Raw genomic sequence first — 20,207 nt, 5'->3', positions numbered from 1 at the left:
GACCACTGAGTCTTTTCTAAATGTTACAATGGGCCAGGGCTTCTCAAATCTGCTTGCACAGAACAAAGAGCAGTGCTCAGGCTCCACCCAGAATAATTAAACCAGACTCTGCAGGCAGGGCCCAGGCATCTGTGGTTTTTTTTTAGGTTCTACTGGTGATTCTAACATGCAACCAATACAGAAAAGCCTGACTTTAAGTCATACATCTCACCTGTAGCACAGGTAAAGGGAAGATTTCAAAATTAACACTACAGAATTCTTCAAATAATTCTGCTGTGAATGGTGGAACATGTTAGATTATTTTAAAAAATACAAAACAAAAGACAAGAAACAAAAATACATTATTGCTAATGTTTTGATTGTATTCAAATTTTTATTTTTTGAACAAAAAACTTAAGACAATGATTTTAAATAATAAACATGGTATATTCTAGACACTTGGTGTTTTTTTTTTAGATGGTTTATTAAATTTGGACTCCTACAGTTCTGCTGTGATGCTTTCTTCATCATTATAATAACATTTATATTATTTCTTGCCATTTTATCATCGCTCTAAACTTGCTAAACAAAGAATCACTCTGTCTGGTTAAGTGAAGCTTCACTGGAAGGAAATACTCCACTACCACATTAAAAACACACATATACAGAACAGTCATTTTTTATATTTACAAACACAAGAAGTCTGTCCAGCCATTTGGGTTTTGTTGTTACACTGCCCATACCGAGATCAGCAAAAAGCTAAGGAATAAGCAAGATTTCACTTCAGCAGTGCAAAGGATGGCATCAACCAAACTTCGTTAAACAAACCAACAAATTACAAACACGGTCAGCAAAATTCAGCTTGCGTGATACTGACTTAAAAAAATAAACAGAGTGGGTCACAACTAGACTGGTTTTCGCTATGCAACTTTCCTCAGGGAACAATACTCTCCCCATTTCACGTAGAAAGGAATACGCATCAAAGCCTTTGTTCATGAAGAAAATGCCCTTCAAACAAATTCATCATAAGGCAAAAAAATGAAAAAACTGAATGAAGCAGTTTGGCCCAGAGAAAGCTTGTATATACTGTGTATACTCAGTATACACACATTTACAGATATACTGCAATTTAAACCATGTATATACTCATTAGACAATTAAATGAAATTGGCTCAGTGAAAAAGTGTTCATTTTTTATAAATATGTAGTTATTGCTAATATGTGACACATTATGCTTTGACATGGAAATTGCAGTAACTTAGAGTTTGAAGCTGCCATATTGCCAGTGTCAGCCCTGCAGCAGGCATTCATATGGACAACATGCCATCCAATCCTGAAGAAAGAGCAAAACGTTCACTACAAAAAAAAAAAAAAAAAGAAAAGAAAAAAGAAAAACGAAAGGCTTATGCACTGTCCCTTACATTTCTGCCTATTCTTTTTTTTTCTTTTAAACAAAAACAAGTCCAGCTCACCACAAGTTAAGCACAACCTGACAAGCGAGTTTAGCGGCACGATGGGGAGAGAAGAGTGAAATACAGCATGCATTTACAACCAGAACTGCTCTAGTCTATTTTGTCATACAAACTGGAATACAAAAATCCAATTTAAATAAGACTAGACTAACAGTAATAGTAAATTAAAAAACAAAACAAAACACACACACACACATAGACTTAGCTGGATACTGATTAATTTTAAGAGTAAAACTCATCCTGTCCCCTCTTAATACTCTACTGCAATTTATTGATGGCTAGAATATTTATTTACTTAAAAAAGATATTAAATACCTGTATCATGAAATTACATTCTTTTTTAACAATAAGACAGACTGTGTAAGAAAATAGCTCATGTGTGAAATGTGTCTGAAATGCATTTTTCCTCACAACTATCAAAACATCCATTCACACTAAAACAAACCCCCCACCCCACCCCCTGCAAAAAGTTAAGGAAAGATGGGATGGGTCAGGTGAGGAGCAGGGAAGGAAAGACTTACCAGCACAGTGATTAACAATGGTTCAAGACAGAACCAACAAGAGTTGGTCAAAAAGATGCCTTCAAGACATGGCTACAATTAAAAACCAAACTCAACCACTTTTGGTTCGTTGCGGTGAGACCGAAAAAATATTTCTCACAGATTCATATAAATACTAGACTCCAGCTCTTTTGTTATTATTATTTTTAAAGTTTTTCCATTTGTTTTTGCAAGGCCTAGCTACCATATTACAGTTTATATTTCCTCTGCAACGACTACAAGAGGTAGGCATAAAGCATGAAAAAGTTTCTCAGTTAGTACCTCACTGCAGGCAGTTCACTGCATTAATACCTTTCACTTTAGACATGAAAAGGGATTGTACCTTCTGGTCTTTTCGAGTCCCCCAAACAAAGCTGTTGCCATCCCGTACATATTCTAAATGAGTGTACTCACCAATAAGAAACTTTCTCTACTGAAGGATACTGTCATAGTGTTTGTTGCAGAACATTCATATATATATAGATAGATTTATTTATTTTTTAAAAGTAAACAAACAAACAACAAAAACCGAACCCAGGTTCCTAGAACCAATTCTCTTGATTCTCTACTTCCACAAAATAAAGTATAACCATTTGGCCAAGACTACAGATGTGGTTTTTTTTTTTTTTCTTTCCTTTTCACAGATGCAAGTGCCATGCAAAATAAATTAGAGAACAGATACCAAAACATACATGTGATAAAACTACTGAAGGTAGATTTTTTAAAAGCATTTATATAAACATAATTTATAATCCTCTTTTTTTCCTTATGTACAGTCACAAAGCTGTAGTTAGACATCTAGGATTTCCTCGGCTGTGCCTCCACAGCGTAGTCTGTAGCGTCCAGTTCTCCAGCTTATCGTTGGGTCCCATAATGCCGACAAAAAAATGTATATTGTCATGGATTCACGGATGAACCAAGCTACTGCATAATCAAGTTTTGAAAAACACAGTGTGCCACCCTAGGAATTAAAAGAATAAATTATGTACTGTCAGACCAAAGACACAGTTTAAAAAATGAAATTCTTCAATTTCACTCTTAAATACACTATATAAAGTCAAGTCTGCTTCTTAAGATAATTCAACTGTCATGCTATATTGGTTAAGGAAATGTTAATTAGGAAGAAAAGCAGCATTAAAATAACTGCTATCCTAACATATTCTTAGTTTGAAGACTTGTTGATTTGCTTAACATCATTGGTTTTTTTTTTTTTGGAGCCTTAATAAAAGTGGTTGTACAACCAGCTGAAAGTTGAAAATCAAGTTCCATTTTGTGTCCACGTTCCACTAAGGAAAGTAATGCTTAAACCTGATTTTAACCTTCACTGGGAGGCTGAAGAATGGCTCAGATAGATTTTCTTCAACTTCTTCTAAATCAAAAGTGTTTTAGTTCTACCAAATGACTGCCAACTTTCCCAAGCCTATCCACATACCTGGACACCCCTGAGCTGAATGTAGTCAAATATAAACCATGCCAGGCAATGACACATGAAAAATACCATAATATCCCATCTGAATACATGGTGGGCTGCCCATCCAATAATTAAACTGGCAACAAAGCATTCTGAAATTGGCTCGCAAATTATTGTTGCAGGAAGCATGTTAATTCGCAATTTGGTCCACCTTAAACAAACAAAACAAAAAGGGATTTTCTTTAAACAACAGCCTGGTTACAAGACTAATCAATTTTTCTCAAAATGATCAGCATTTTATCCTGTTATATAAAAGCCTTTTATATAAACTTTAAAGAGTATTTAATGAATCTCTTTTCTATTTTTATTTAGTATCTCAAAGAAAAAAGTCTATCAATTCACTTGTATGGCCTATACTCTGATGAATAAAGATCATAAAATTCAAAGGGTAGAAAGTTAGAAAATAGAGATTGGCATAAAAAAATTCAAAGTCTCAACATCTCTTTTTTGGAAGCTTTCAGTGTTACATAGGAAAGAAAATATATTTAGACGTTAAATTTATTTTAATAAGGAAGTTAACCTCTCTTTTCTGGAAATAAACAAAACCTGACTTTTAATTTTGTTGTTAAAACCAAGTTAAAACCATGTAAAAATTACTCTCCCTTCCCCTTTTCTTTTAATAAAGTATAAAAAGAAGAAATCCAGCTGATTTACCTGATCATTCTGGATTGAAACTGAGAAATTGAATACGAGCCAGAGTTTTGCATTGCAACTTGAGTGGACATTGCAAACCTCCAACCTCTGAAAATTAAGACAATTATAAAATGAGCTATGATGATGAACACATGCAAGCATGACTGATTATACATTAATTCATCCCTATAAAGAATAAGAAGCATTATTTACAGTAGTCAAGATATGGAAGTACACACACACACACACATACACACACACTAGAATATAACTCAGTCATAAAAAAAGAATGAAATCCTGTTATTTGCAACAATGTGCATGGACCTAGAGGGTATTATGCTTAGTGAAATAAGTGAGACAGAGAAAGACAAATACTTAGTGAAATAAGTGAGACAGAGAAAGACAAATAGTCTCTTATCACTTATATGTGGAATCTAAAAAATAAAACGAATGAATGACTAAACAAAAAAGAAAAAACTCACAGACTTAGAGAACTAGTGGTTACCAGTGGGGAGATGGAAGGGGCAAGGAGCAAGATAGGGGAAGAGGATGAAGAGATAGAAACTACTTTGTATAAAATAGGCAACAAGGATATACTGCACAGCACAGGGAAATACAGCCATTACTTTGCTGTAACTTTAAATGGAGTATAATCTATAAAAATACTGAATCACTATGTTGTATACCTAAAACTATATAATACTGTAAATCAACTGTATTTTAATTAAAAAAAAAAGTGAGCAACTGCCAGTGTTCAGGGTGAGCCTCGTCCCAGGATAGCACCCTACGTAGGGTATATCATATTTATACACAATTTAGTCATTACAGAGGCCCATGAGAGTACCACCTAAGAAATGGAAGGAACAACCCCTCAGTTCACAGTTTAATAAACTTAAAATACAGACATTCTGAAAGTACTAAATGGAGTGGGTCCTGTATTTAATAGTTTAGTCTCTGAACACTATTAATCAAAAAAGGGGGGGGGCAGGGTGTGAAACCAAAAGTGGTATTCTGTATCTCATGAGAAACGCTATGAAACCATGGACCACATTAACACCATCAGGAGAGAAGTTTAAAAACGTACTTCAATTTTTAAGATCACATCTTTAGTAAATTATCAGACAAGGAAACGACCCCCTTTAAAAAAGCAAATGAGTGTCACTGTGTGATAGGGAAATGTTATTAAGCCAATCATGTGAATCATTAGGTGGCTTCTTAGCAAAGTATCAAATAATCTACTGAGAAATTTCAAAATTTGAAATCATATTCTTTAAATTTTCACCTACTGGCTTATGACTGCACTGACATTTTTAATTCTTCTAAAACACATAAAAATTTACATCCATAATAATGAAAATTTATAATCACACAGAAGCTTCAATTTAATAACTTCAAACCACCCAGCTGTTTTTTTTAGGGTTTAAATGTATTTATTTTTAAATTGAAGTATAGTATAACATTAATTTACAATGTTGTGTTAGTTTCAAGTGTACAGCAAAGTGATTCAGTGTGTATGTATCTGTATGCTATACAGTAGGTCCTTGTTGTTTACTTGTTTTATATAGTGTATATATGTTAACCCCAAACTCCTGAGTTATCTCCCCCCACCCTTCCTATCCTCATTGGTAAACATAAGTTTGGTTTCTGTGTCTGTGAATTTATTTCTGTTTTGTAAATAAGTTCATTTGTATCGTTTTTTTAGATTCCATCTATAAGTGATATTATATGACATTTGTCTTTCTCTGTCTGACTTCACTTAATATAATCTCTACGTCCATCCATGTTGCTGCAAATGACATTTCAGTTTTTTATGACTGAGTAATATTCCATTGTATATTCAGACCACATCTTCTTTATCTATTTATCTGTAGATGTGCATTCATGTTGTTTCCACGTCTTGGCTATTGCAAATAGTGCTGCTATGAACATTGGGGTGCATGTATCTTCAAATTAGAGTTTTCTCCAGATATATACCCAGGAGTGGGATTGCAGGATCATATGGTAACTCTATTTTTAGTTTTTTTAAGGAAACTCCATACTGCTCTAGAAACCACATTAATTTGAAGAATGTAGAGAAATTAGAACATTTATTTGCTTCATTAGTGCATAACTGAATAATTAATAGGAATTACATTCTAAAAGTATTAAACTATTCTGTACTCACTAGCAAAAAATAAAATAAAATAGCTCTTAATCCATGGGTTTAACAAACAGAATAAACCAACAGAAGTTAGGAACCAAAAATGTAACAGCCTAATTTAATTTAGTTTTCTTACCGGTCAGCTATTGCTTTGGCCATAAAGTAATCTTCAGCAATGTATTGAGCAAAAGCTATAAGCCCTCCTGCTTGATCTAACACATCCTTTCTCATTAAACAAGACATTCCCGTCACACATTTGAAACCAGTGACATTGGCAGAGATATAGGACCTTGGATGAGAGGTTCCAAAATACACCTGCCAAAACAAAGCCAAAAACATATGTATACAATTAGAATTTTATGTTAAAAGTATGATGTTTATAAATTCTTTTTCCTAATGAATTTCAGTATGATTGGGTGAATATTCTATTATTCTTACATAAATTACCTGAATAAAAAGTGGTACAAAGTAATATTTACATATAGCAAGCAGTCAATAATTTCTTATGTGATTGCCTACACTTGTTATTATCACCATTACAAAGAAGTATTTACTTCTAGGAGGGAAAAGTATATTTTATTCTCAAATAAATACTGTCTTCTCTAAAACTCTAAGATTTAAAGATTTACTGAAGTAAAACTTAATTTGGATTTGAATCAGATAGGTAAAAAATATCACTCACTTCATATAAAATATTAATATTTAATGTGTTGTTTTCAGAATGTTCATGTAGATATACACATACCTACATATATAGGTATACGTATGTACATGTATATGTGTATATGTATGCATGTGGCTACACACATGCACGCATTCATACACACAATATTTATAGGTACATCAACCAATAGAGCAATCCTATTTCTTAATTCTTTTTCTTGTGTCCTTTTATATAGCTAGCTATTTCCTGCCGGAGTCACTGAGCTTCCCAACTTCCCCATTTTTCAATGTATTTTTCATAAATAGGGTGGATACTAATATTCTGTCTTCCATTTTACTGCCCTTTTCCTAGATGTGCTTTGAAGTCATGAAAAATGCAAACTACTAAATTAACGGTAGAATTAAATGGTCATCACCCAACTTATCAGATATAAAACCTATTTATTATTTACATCTTAGATATGCTGCCTTTTGTAATTAGTCATCTCTCTGTATCCTAGGGGAATTGGTTCCAGGAACCCTGTACCAAAATCCACCAATGCTATTTGCGTATTATCTACACCTGTCAGATTACTTATAATATCTAATACAATGTAAATGTTATGTCAAGAGTTGTAAATACAATGTAAATGCTATGTAAACAGTTGCTGGTGCAAGGCAAATTCACATTTTGCTTTTTTTAACTTTCCGGAATTTTTTTTTTTTTTTTTTTTTTTATAAATTTATTTTATTTATTTAATTTTGGCTGCATTGGGTCTTCGTTGCTGTGCATGGGCTTTCTCTAGTTGCGGAGAGCGGGGGCCACTCTGTTGCCGTGCATGGGCTTCTCATTATGGTGGCTTCTCCTGTTGCAGAGCACAGACTCTCGGCATGCGGGCTTCAGGAGTTGTGGCTCATGGGCTCTAGAGCACAGGCTCAGTAGTTGTGGCTCACAGGCCCAGTTGCTCTGCAGCATGTGGGATCTTCCCAGACCAGGGCTCAAACCCATGTTCCCTGCATTGGCAGGCGGATTCTTAACCACTGTGCCACCAGGGAAGCCGGAATTTTTTTTTTCCGAATATTTTCGACCTACTGTTGGTTGAAGCCACAGATGTAGAACCCACAGACTTAATACAGTTAACTTCAGGTAGTTCATCCCAACTCTCAGCATAGTCTCAAGCTTCTGCGAGATTAGGGATCTGATAACAAGAATATTATTTAATACTTTTTTTTTTTTTGTGGCACGCGGGCCTCTCACTGCTGTGGCCTCTCCCGCCGCGGAGCACAGGCTCCGGACGCACAGGCCCAGCGGCCATGGCCCACGGGCCCAGCCGCTCCGCGGCATGTGGGATCCTCCCGGACCGGGGCACGAACCTGTGTCCCCTGCATCAGCAGGCGGACTCCCAACCACTGCGCCACCAGGGAAGCCCAAGAATATTATTTATAACCATTGCACTTACCTGTTCTAGTGTGGCGGCAAAGCCCTGTCTGTCTGCTACATACGGCAGCCCGTGAACCAGGCCTACTTTCTCTGTCATTTGGTTAACCATGTCCGTGAGTGTGTCTGGAATCACTAGGATGCAAAAGAAAAAAAGGTGCAGAGGGAGAGAGGAAAAAATTTCCTTTTAGTAAAATGCCCACTAATGTAAAATATAATTTATGAGTTATTAAATTCTTAATAAATGTTTTTCTTTGTATGTGGGTCTAATCTCAATCACCTTTCTGAGTAGAATACAAAATTTCAAAGAGGTTAACTTATGGTAGTGAATTTATTCTGGACACTTGCAGGCTGGTACATACCTAATATGTAGCAGGGGCAGGATGTACCTTGAAAATGTTAACAGTCCATTTCTGAACCTCCCAACTGGAATAACGGACAATATGTCCTAGTACAAAAGGTACAGGAGCAGAGGTCAAAGGGACTCAGTGTTCACTATGACTCCTCCATTCCAACCATAGGGAATGAGCCTCCTCTTTCTGGGGGTATGAGATATTCTCTCTCAAAACTGCTAATTGGAACTGAATGAGAATATACTTGACAGAGATTGATACACTGACAACATAGCAAATATATATGATAGTAAATAATTTAAGGTAGCAAATGTGAAAAATGAATGTAATCTCTGACCATGAATTGATAGATTTGTAATGATCTAATTAAGCAGGAGTGCCACACTTACTATTAATTTTCAAATTTGCACATTTCAAGCCGATAAAATTTAAATCATTTTCCCATTTTTAAATAGCAAAAATCTCATATCATTTTATACAACTTCATTTTTATTTCCTTCAAGTATTTAAGAACCAAATCTACTGTATAAAAGTGTATTTGGACTTTAAATACAGGTAGTCTGGGTAGTGGTTCTCAACTGCTGCCCTGTAGGGGACATTTGGCAATGTCCAGAGACAGTTCTGGCTGTCACAACCAACAGCGGCTACTACTGCATCTAGTGGGTAGGGGCCAGGGATGCTGCTAACCATCCTGCAGCACAGCCCTGACAACAATTACCCAGCCCAAAAGTGTTGAGGCTGAAAAACTTGAGGTAATTAGAATATAATAGAATATTACAGAACACCAAAATTATTATAAGTATATATGTTTAAAAATGCAAAAATACAAATTATAATTTCAATATATTGATATTGAAATTATAATTTCAATATAATTGAAAACATTATTATTAAAATAATTCCTGATAAAATCAGCTAGGTAAAAAGCCATGAATGTATTCTAATAAATGTATGTAATTCTAGTAAAATATGCACCTATTAATTTCTGTCTCTTTGCACGAGACAGTACATTGCGCATGCCACAAACAGATTAAAGTAAAAGATGTCACATGAATAAGGGAAAACTTACACCTAGAAAAATCTCATAGACTATATAACGGACCACGACTTTTTTTTTTTTTTTGGCTGCATTGGGTCTTTGTTGCGGCACGCGGGCTTTTCTCTAGTTGCAGCGAGCAGGGGCTACTCCTTGTTGCAGTGTGCAGGCCTCTTACTGTGGTGGCTTCTCCTGTTGTGGAGCACGCGCTCTAGGCGCACGGGCTTCAGTAGTTGTGGTGCACGGGCTTAGTTGCTCCGCGGCATGTGGGATCTTCCCGGACCAGGGCTTGAACCCGTGTCCCCTGCATTGGCAGGCAGATTCTTAACCACTGCGCAATCAGGGAAGTCCCGACTATTTTTTTTTTTTTTTTTTTTTTCTTTTTGCGGTATGCGGGCCTCTCACTGCTGTGGCCTCTCCCGTTGCGGAGCACAGGCTCCGGATGCGCAGGCCCAGCGGCCATGGCTCACGGGCCCAGCCGCTCCGCGGCATATGGGATCCTCCCAGACCGGGGCACGAACCCGTATCCCCTGCATCGGCAGGCGGACTCCCAACCACTGCGCCACCAGGGAGGCCCTATTTTTTTTTTTTAATAGTTGGAATTTTCTCTTCAAAATGAAAACATTTTCATACACGTAACATTCTAGGTTAGTATAAAAAAGATCAAAATCTTAGTAAGTATAACTTGACATATTACCATGAAATAATGATAAATGAATTACTTTATTAGGCAAACAAATAGGATTGATAAATGTATTCTCAGACTGCTCTTGGCATTTTATCATTGAATGAATAGTTCTGCAAAATAAATAAGAAAAACCTCACCTCTTATTCCACTATCACAAATCCATATAAGATCATACTTTGCAACTTCATATCCTGGCATTAAATTGTTAATTTTAGGATTAATGCCAACCTTTTTGCCACCTAAAAATTTTAAAGTACAGCAGTGAACAATTCATGCAGTATTGGAAATATTTTCTATTATACATATACATAGTAGAGAGAAGTAAAAAGTACTTGCAGATTTAATAATTTAAACAAACATACTTTAACATTATGTTTCTCTTGAGACACAGATGTAGAGAACAAACGTATGGACACCAGGAAAGTGGCATGGGGTGGCGGTGGACACTGGTGGTGGGATGAATTGGGAGATTGGGATTGACATGTATACACTAATATGGATAACTAATAAGAACCTGCTGTATAAAAAAATAAATAAAATAAAATTCAAAAATTCAAAAAAAAAGAAAATAGTAGGTGAAACCACCATACTTTAAAAAAAAGCCAAAAACCCATTGTTTCTTATTATTCATAATAATATATTTAGAAAAAAACTGTTCATTCTCAAAAAGAAAATTACAGCATTAATCTTTGAAAATTCATTAGTTTCAGTTTTCTAATTCTTAAGTGCTTGCATTAATAGTAAACATTAATCAATATTTAATAGCAAATATACCTCTAATTAGTCTTTAGAATAAGCCTGTAGGCTTTTGGGAAAATATTCTTTTTGCAATATTACAAAAATGAGTTCTATCCCTCATTCCCAATTATAATCAATGAGATACAGAAAAGGCCATAGATTGAAAATATTAAAGAAACAAAAATAACAGACTCATGTCTGACTGATGAGTAAAACATAATTTGGGGTAATTCTGTTAATCCCAGATATGAAAAAAAAACTTTGTCTTTATAACTTAAGTCTTCTCAAAAGGACAGAAACACCTTTCACTGTATCTAACCAACATGCATAAAGCAGACATGCTAATAACTTAACGGGTGTCTAGCACCCTAATCTATAATTTAATGCAAAGAAGATTACTGATATTTAATATATTAAAGCAAAAAGGTTATTGTAGAATTTGTTACTTACCTATAAACAATCTAGCATCAACATTTGGATATTTTCCAAGAAGCTTCTTACACACATCAATGGCTGGATCATCATGATCTTGGACACAGAGGAGTACTTCATACTAGTCAAAGAACACATTTTATGTAAATTAACCTCTTTTCCAAAGATAACCACTTATTATTAGCATTTACTGATGGATCAAAAAGCATTAAGAAAAACAAGCAATTGTACAAAGTTTAAAAGTTAAGAGAGTATTCATAATGGATGCAGACACTTAAAGGATTATCAAGTGCTGCTTTAACCGAGAGCAGCTTCTCCAGAAGGGGCCTGTTTGCAAGCCAAAGACAGAATGAAGAGATTGGCAGGGCCCACAGCTGAAGTCTTGCCATTGCCAGATAGGCGTGGCCTAATAATTCAACTGGATTCCCAGCTTCTCCATGGCCTTCATCACTGAAGATTTACTAGATGCTCACAGGGTGCCTAGCAGTGTAAAAGCAACACAGAAAGCAACCAAAATGAACACACCCTTCGTTCTCTAGCAGCTTTGTCTCTGAACTTAATATCATTTCATCAAGGTGCTAAAAATTACATATTGAATACCACTATGATAAATTAAAAGAGGTTTCCCAAACTCTTCACAAGGACAAAGTGAGATTAGATTTTTTGTTGTATAATAGTTTTCTGAAGTAAAATAGAATCTGATTTGATTAAAAATGTATCCTGAAAAGCACACTTAGCCTTTTAACTATGAAAACACCCAGGATTTTATTTTGCCCAGACCCACGTTTACTCTTTTTTTTTTTAAATTAATTAATTTATTTTTTTTGGCTGCATTGGGTCTTCGTTGCTGTGCACGGGCTTTCTCTAGTTGCGGCAGGCTGGGGCTACTCTTTGTTGCGGTGCGCGGGCTTCTCATTGCAGTGGCTTCTCTTGTTTTGGAGCATGGGCTCTAGGCCTGTGGGCTTCAGCAGTTGTGGTGCTCGGGCTTAGTTGCTCCACGGCATGTGGGATGTGGGATCTTCCCGGACAAGGGCTCGAACCTGTGTCCCCTGCATTGGCAGGCGGATTCTTAACCACTGCGCCATGGGGAAGCCCTATGTTTACTCTCTGATAGTACACTAAGGAAGACATTTCTTAGCACTTGGCTGGCTGTGTCAAAATTACCCTCGGGCAGTTTTTTTAAAAAGAGGATACTGGGCCCCACTCTTAAACTTCTGAATCAGAGTATCTGAGGGGATTCTGACATGTAACCAAGTTTATAAAATCTTGAGCTCTAAGATACCATTTAGTAAACTACTAAATTTTTTAAAAGTGTTTGCTTTCACACATAAAGATGCTACTCTATTATTTTGTGGGCTATGTATTCTAAGCAGTAATTTTTCTCAAAAGTGGTGATAAATTCATGCTGACTCAATAGCAAATTTCCTACCAAACCTTCTTTCTTTCTTTCTTTTTTTTTTTTTGCTGTACGCGGGCCTCTCACTGCTGTGGCCTCTCCCGTTGCGGAGCACAGGATCCGGACACACAGGCTCCGCAGCCATGGCTCGCGGGCCCAGCCGCTCCGCGGCATGTGGGATCTTCCGGGATCGGGGCACGAACCCGTGTCCCCTGCATCGGCAGGCGGACTCTCAACCACTGCGCCACCAGGGAAGCCCCCAAACCTTCTTTCTAAGACAGATTGAACATTTTTAAGCAAAGGAGGAAGGTTAATTATGTCCATGAGAAAATAACAAAGCTATGTGTTCTAAAAAATACAAAAAGTTGAGGACACAATTTTTTAGGTGTCTAACATACAGGGACTAAAGCTAAGGTAATGGGAAGGCCTGTTTGATTTACTTCCGTTGATAAGCATACACAAGTAAAAAGTGGAAATAAAATGTGTACAGTGCCTTGAGCACAATAATTACTGTTCACCTAATATATTGATATGTCAGCAAAAAGTGGCAGCACAGAATTTAGTGGTTGAGCACATAAGGACCAGGACTAAGGTAAATAAAGAAAGTTTAGCTAACAAGGTGAGATTTTTTTTTTCAAGTGAAGAAAAAGTTTTCTCAATAATTAAGTAGAGACCTGGATGGACCTAAGAGTCGGTCATACAGAGTGAAGTAAGTCAGAAAGAGAAAAACAAATATCGTATATTAACGCATATATGTGGACTCTGGAAAAATGGTACAGATGAACCTATTTGCAGGGCAGGAACAGAGATGCAGATGTAGAGAAGGGACGTGTGGACACAAGGTTGGGGTAGGATGAATTGGGAGATTGGGATTGATATGTATACACTACCATGTGTAAAACAGATAGCTTGTGGGAAGCTGCTGTATAGCGCAGGGAGTTCAGCTTGGTGCTCTGTGAGTGGGATGGGCGGGATGTGGGGGAGGGAGGTCCAAGAGAAATGGGATATATGTATACATATAGCTGATTCACTTTGTTGTAAAGCAACTATACCCCAATTAAAAAAAAAAAGTAAAAGGGAAAAGCAATGTATATTTCCCTCATACTTCCTACCTATAGTTATTACATATTCTATCCAATATCTACCTCTCATGATGACTGACCAAAATTGCCACCTTAGAGGTACTGAAATAATTAAGCAACTTTACAGCCACTGGTCTCCAGAGATTAGATAAAAATCTGAGAATGGGATGGACACCATTCCTGCCACACCCTGAAACTTCTTCAAGGGTTGACTCTTAAGTCCCATAAAAAGTCAGCCATCCTCCCTACCAAAATGTTTGCTTGAGCCAACAAGAGGCAGACCTTAACGATGAAGATTAGAAAGGTTAAGTGACTTTCCAAAGGGTGTAAGTAACAATGAGCTTTCCTACTATAGTGAGTTGCTCAGTCAGGCTTGCTCTAAAGAGTTCATTGTTTTTCCAAACATAGCGTAGTTTTATGCTTTTATAATGTATACTGTTTTACAGGTGTAAGTAAATATAGTGAAAGAATATGTTTATAAGTAATACAATTCCATAAAATATTATTAAAAATCTACTCTTGGCTTTTTCCTCAGCAAGAGAAACTCTGTAATATATAGTACTAGACATGTACTCAATGGGAAGAAAAAGGCTATACTAGGTTGTAGCAAAAACTTTTTCAGAAGTATATGGTGTTAGTATAAGTAAGGGAGGTATAGTTTACCTTTATCCAAATGCAAGATTTAAAGTTTTTGTTTTTATTGATTACACCTCTTAAACTTAATTTCAAATGAAAAACAAATACCTCCTGATTAGCCAGAGCGCAGATGAAACTCAATTCACTTTATCTAAAAAATGTTCAGACTCTTATTAAAGATACATCTTTCCCTTAGATGTTTCTGATATTAAAAATTATACCAAATTGGAGGTAGTATTCCAAGTGTTTTCTAAAGTATTAGATTTTAACCAAGAATCTTCATTTTTCAGCTAGAATCTCTGTTTGATCAACATTCAATTTGCTAGGAATTTCTGTACTTAAATAGTTAAATCACTCCCACTACACTGCAATTGGTAAAACATAAGATATTAAGTTGATTAAAAGTATTTTTTGTTTTTTTTTTTGCGGTATGCGGCCCTCTCACCGTTGTGGCCTCTCTCCTGTTGCGGAGCACAGGCTCCGGACGTGCAGGCTCAGCCACCACGGCTCACGGGCCCAGCCGCTCCGTGGCATGTGGGATCTTCCCAGACCGGGGCACGAACCCGTGTCCCCTGCATCGGCAGGTGGACTCTCAACTACTGCGCCACCAGGGAAGCCCTAGGATAAATTTTGAGTGAAAGATAGATGCTTCCTTTGAGTGAAAGGAAGATATTTTGTAAGAAAACTGCTCTGAATTCAAAGTTTTGATAAGTTATATCAAAAACTTACTTACTTTCAAGAACTAGGTAGTTTACATGGTTTTTCAAATTTATTTGGTAAAACACTAATCCTTCAGACGTAGTAGTTTTAGTACATGTATTGTGCCGATCTTTCAATAATTGAACATATTTTCAATCTTTTTAAATTCTTTATTGTCATCAGTGACAATAAAGAATCCAAGTATGGCACTGGACTTATAACATTTTAAACCTGTTCTATATTTGCAAAAAAGAAAAGAAAATCACAATTACTATAACCTCACTCTGTTAATAACTCTGATCACTCATTTTAAAATTCTTCATATGGCCAGAATTTACTAAAGTAAAGCCATCAAGACACTTTAGATGCAGATTACTGAATCCTCCTAATATGGCTGAATTTCTGCCTAAATGCCTTCTTCTATGCTGCTGTCAAATGAGTACTCGATTTTGTGAAAAATGAATTGTATTCATTTTTTTTTATTCTTATATTTTTTCCAAGAATTTTTTCCCCCAAGGAATAAATATCAATATAAGGTGGATTTACAAGATATTTAAAGCATAGATATCTTTCAGGGCACTTAGTATAATAACAGTCTCACCAAAATTTAAACCGAGAAATTCAGAACAAGTGTCAGTAATAAATCTTCTTGCACATGTCTAAAATTAAATGAAATTTTAGAATTTCAATATGTTATATACATATTTCCAAATGGCCTATAAGGTTCCAAATCAAATAACGGAGGAAAGAGTTACATCCAGAACAAAAACGTTTCCATACTTTTATAAAACAATGTTCACGTTTGACAAATGGAGAATATTAAAGTGTGCTGGGCCTGGCAGTTACACAAATGTTCATTTCATGACTACATGCCTCCTTGATGACACAAACAACTCGTGTTCACACTCAGATTTGTGCAATTTCAGTGGTTTAACTTCAGTCTCCTGTAGAATTGCCATTGCTTTTGGTCTTTTAAAAAGCAAATACAGTGCAGTGAGATCAACATTTCCCTTTAGATTGCAGATACTTTGCACTTTTGCTCTGCTTTCTAAATGTTCTTTTTACGCAGCTAATGATTCTTTTGTAATTAGAAAATAAAATTATGAACTAAAAAAGAATGAAAACAATCTCTTGCATATAATGTTATTCATTTTTGTAATGTGTCAAAACAGCTTTCTCCTCAACCAAATAAATGTCTTAATGACATAACTTAATTGGAAAAAGAACTAAGTGAAAAACTAGAGCTCTGGAGATAATTCCAAACTGTATAAAAAAAAAACTTCATTTAGAAGAAGAAATCAATTATTGATTCATCCCAAATGTTCAGAGTTAATGGATACATATGTTCCTGGGGTTATTTTAAGAAACTGTTTAAACCCACACTAACTTCCAAAACCATTTTAAATTCCATGACTATTATCTCACAAGAGCAGCAACATAAAAATTCCGTAACTAAGTTTTAAGAGTGGTTGAATAGGGAAAGGGGAAAGGGTTGGATGATGGTTAAAAAACTGAAATTTGTGAGATTAAGTTTCACAAGGATAAATGCATGGTTCCACACTATGCTCTGAAATTTATTCATAATCAATGAAAATATTCTTTCATTCACAAAAATAAATTCTCCTTTACATTTACTTATATAAGGTGAGGCTTGAAAAACTTCCATTTTTCTTATTGCAAAGCTTATTTTACAATTAATTTTGTTTGTCTCATCCTTCCTGAATCATCAAAGGCCACTTTTTGCATTTTTAGTTTGAAAAAAAAATCAAGTACCAATCTTCTTATTTTTTCTAATTATATATTTAATTTATTGAAGATAATGCATGCATATGATTCAGATCTCTAAAATTATTAAATATATATACACACACAAAGTAGAAGAAATACATAATTTTCTGCTACAAATTAGCTTCAAATGCCTAGACTCCAAAACTCCAAAAGCAATAATATAGCAACACTAAAAAATAACTGAATGATACTCATGTCTACATACTGAGTAAGAGCTGAATTAAGGCTACCACGTCCGTGTCTTCTGTTTCTTAAAAGAAAAGAAATAACAGCGTGAAAACCAGTCACCATGAGAAGTGTGGTGTGTAGATGTCATCTTCTTTCTCACTACTTGGGCGACATTGTTCTAAAGAAATAGGAAGGAAAGAGTCTCCGACTGGCAAAAATTATGGAAAAACTGAGGCAATGACGGTAAAAACTGAGGAAAGTGAGTAGAGACCACAGAGGGAAAATTAAACTGGACTGAAAATCAAGCAGGTAGAAATTCAGACATATTTTCACAAGTAATCTACCACTGCTAGGACCTGCTTTCAAAAGCAGCGTCTCAAATAGGCAATTGAAAAAGTTGCCATAAAACTAAGCACAAAAATTAAGGAATATTAAGTTTTCCTAAGAAACTAAAGGGAAGAAATAAAAAGAATATTCCCATCTCAAGAAAATTGAAGTCTCCAAGGAAGGAAGTACATTGAGTTTAGAGATAAACAGATTATATAGATAAAAGATATAAGCAATACAATTAGGTATTAAAACCCAGAAAAATCAAGACATCAAAAATTCGGTGTTTTTTTTTTAACATCTTTACTGAAGTATAATTGCTTTACAATGGTGTGTTAGTTTCTGCTGTATAACAAAGTGAATCAGTTATACATCTACATATGTCCCCATATCTCTTCCCTCTTGCATCTCCCTCCCTCCCACCCTCCCTATCCCACCCCTCTAGGTGGTCACAAAGCACTGAGCTGATCTCCCTGTGAAAAATCCGGTATTGATGAAGCTCCACCTTACCACTAATTCTAACCCCAAAAGTCAGATTCTCAAGGGGATTCATCATTAGTTCTAGCTGTCCTGCATCCCATTTCTGACCACTGAATATTGTTTTCTCACTTTCACTGCGACCGACTCTCATGGAACAAGACTTTCATACTCAAACTACCGGGCACTTAACGCTGTCTGCGTTCCAGGAGCTTTATTCAGGGATTTCTAATTCAGGTTGACATATAGGTAGTTAGAAAAGGAATTTCTACCCCTTCCTCAACCCGGTTTCTGTCCTGTGATCACAACCACAACCACAACTACTACTAGAGCATAAGTATGAGGAAGCCAACACCATCATGCATTTTTAATACCTTCACCTGATACAGTGTCAAAATTTCTCTCTAGGTGTTTATTATAAGAACAAAAAAGTATGGTCTAGCCCATTCCTATGAGTACAACACTGTTCTTACCTTGGGATAATCCAATTCAAAGAATGTTTCCAAGTTGTTGATTAGGTTAGGATCTATTCCTTTCAGTGGTTTCAGAAGAGACACCCCTGGGAGCTTGCTATATGGTTGTTTGTCTGTTGCCTTCTTGTTTAGGTGTAATCGGCTAAAAAGCAAATGATACATATATTAACATACATTTCTGGAGAATATATTAGGGCCGAATCTATATAAAGTATGTATCAAGCTACCAATAAATTACTGAATTCTTTTTTTAATTGGCATCTTTCGAAAGGGGTATTTGAAAATGAAAGAAAGTAGAACCAGGTAAGCTTCCAGTTGAGGAAAACCAGAACTAAGCAGAATGAATGTTCCAGTGAAGGCTGAAGCTTAAGACTGCTGTTTCGTGCTGTACTCTCAGAACCCAGAACAGTGCTAGGCCTGGAGCAGGCATTCAATAAATATCAGCTGAAGTAACAAATGACAGTGTTAGCCCACACATTAACTGACCTTCCTCCCAAATCGCCATCAAGGTGGCCAAAGAACTATAAACATGGCAGGGAAAAAAAAAAAAACCCTATTTGCACCAGAAAAATACGGAAGAGTAACCAGAAAAATCTGAGAACTTTCTATAACAAACAGTCCACACAACCACTGATTGGAAGAACTACCAAGCCAGCCTGCATGGCAAGCAAGAAAATGGGATAACTATCAGAACTCCCAATGTTCACAATCTCAGAATGGCAGGGATGGAATGGAGGGAAATTGAAGGTAAGAAAAAAAATCTCAATGATGACAGAAATGCCTATTAAGGACACTAGAAGATATACCAGTGTCACCAAATCACAGATAAGTTGGCCAAGGTTCTCAGCACTGCTCCATCCCATGGGGAATGAAGCACAGGGCTCCTAATGGGGGAAGCCATGCCAATTAGAGAAGAGAGAATGTGCTCCAGTTCATGTCAGGTTGTCACGATAAAGAGAGGAGACACTCTTCAGCAGAGTGCTGAAGTTTCTAAAGGAAGTCACCAAGGGCGTCTTCCCTTCTTTTCATTAGCAAGTCTCCAAGCACTCAACAGTAATTAGAAGCTGGGACAATCATGGGGCCAACTGCAGGATATTTTAAGACACAATTCTTCCACATCTCTGAAATCAATGGCATCTTAGAGTTGCTGGCAGCCAGATGGCGGCCCAGACTTAATAGCATGAAAACCAACCCTTCTAGAAGATCAAGAAAACGCCAGTATCAATGCATAGTGAAATATACTATTCATCTGGAAGTACACCAGTACCATCATCCACAGAAGTCAGCCACAGGCTCACTCCCCTAATTAAGGCAGGGGTGTGCTGCAGCAAACATCTCATGTTTCAGATAAGGTCATAAGCAGGGGTCCCCAACCCCCCCGCCCTCCCCCCATCCCCGTCCGAGGCCCGTTAGGAACCAGGCGGCACAGCAGGAGGTGAGCAATGGGCAAGTAAAGCTTCATCCCGCGGCTCCCCATCGCTCGCATTACCGCCTGAACCATCCCCTCCCCCACCCACGATCCATGGCATAATTGTCTTCCACCCGTCCCTGATGTCAGAAAGGTTGGGGACAGCTGCCAGAATGCATCTTTACGGAAAGA

At 36.5% G+C, this 20,207-nt stretch overlaps 1 protein-coding gene across 1 annotated transcript in view; it reads right to left on the bottom strand.

The window, feature by feature from the left end:
• Window positions 1–360: 360 nt before the first annotated feature.
• Window positions 361–20,207, bottom strand: part of UGCG (UDP-glucose ceramide glucosyltransferase) — a 37,108-nt gene continuing 17,261 nt past the window's right edge. The window contains exons 2-9 of the mRNA XM_082623282.1: window positions 18,608–18,749; window positions 11,580–11,682; window positions 10,529–10,630; window positions 8,337–8,449; window positions 6,371–6,549; window positions 4,116–4,202; window positions 3,423–3,612; window positions 361–2,951 (exon numbers count right to left, since the gene is read on the bottom strand). Of these exons, the coding sequence (XP_082479408.1) occupies window positions 2,781–2,951; window positions 3,423–3,612; window positions 4,116–4,202; window positions 6,371–6,549; window positions 8,337–8,449; window positions 10,529–10,630; window positions 11,580–11,682; window positions 18,608–18,749 (1,087 nt within the window). The 3' untranslated portion in view covers window positions 361–2,780. The remainder of the gene's footprint in view (window positions 2,952–3,422; window positions 3,613–4,115; window positions 4,203–6,370; window positions 6,550–8,336; window positions 8,450–10,528; window positions 10,631–11,579; window positions 11,683–18,607; window positions 18,750–20,207) is intronic.

The sequence above is a fragment of the Mesoplodon mirus genome (genome assembly GCF_964341445.2).
Source record: "Mesoplodon mirus genome assembly, chromosome: 1".
In the NCBI taxonomy this organism is placed as follows: domain Eukaryota; kingdom Metazoa; phylum Chordata; class Mammalia; order Artiodactyla; family Ziphiidae; genus Mesoplodon; species Mesoplodon mirus.
Note: the sequence above shows the minus strand (reverse complement) of the source record. Positions and strands in the feature narration are given on the sequence as shown.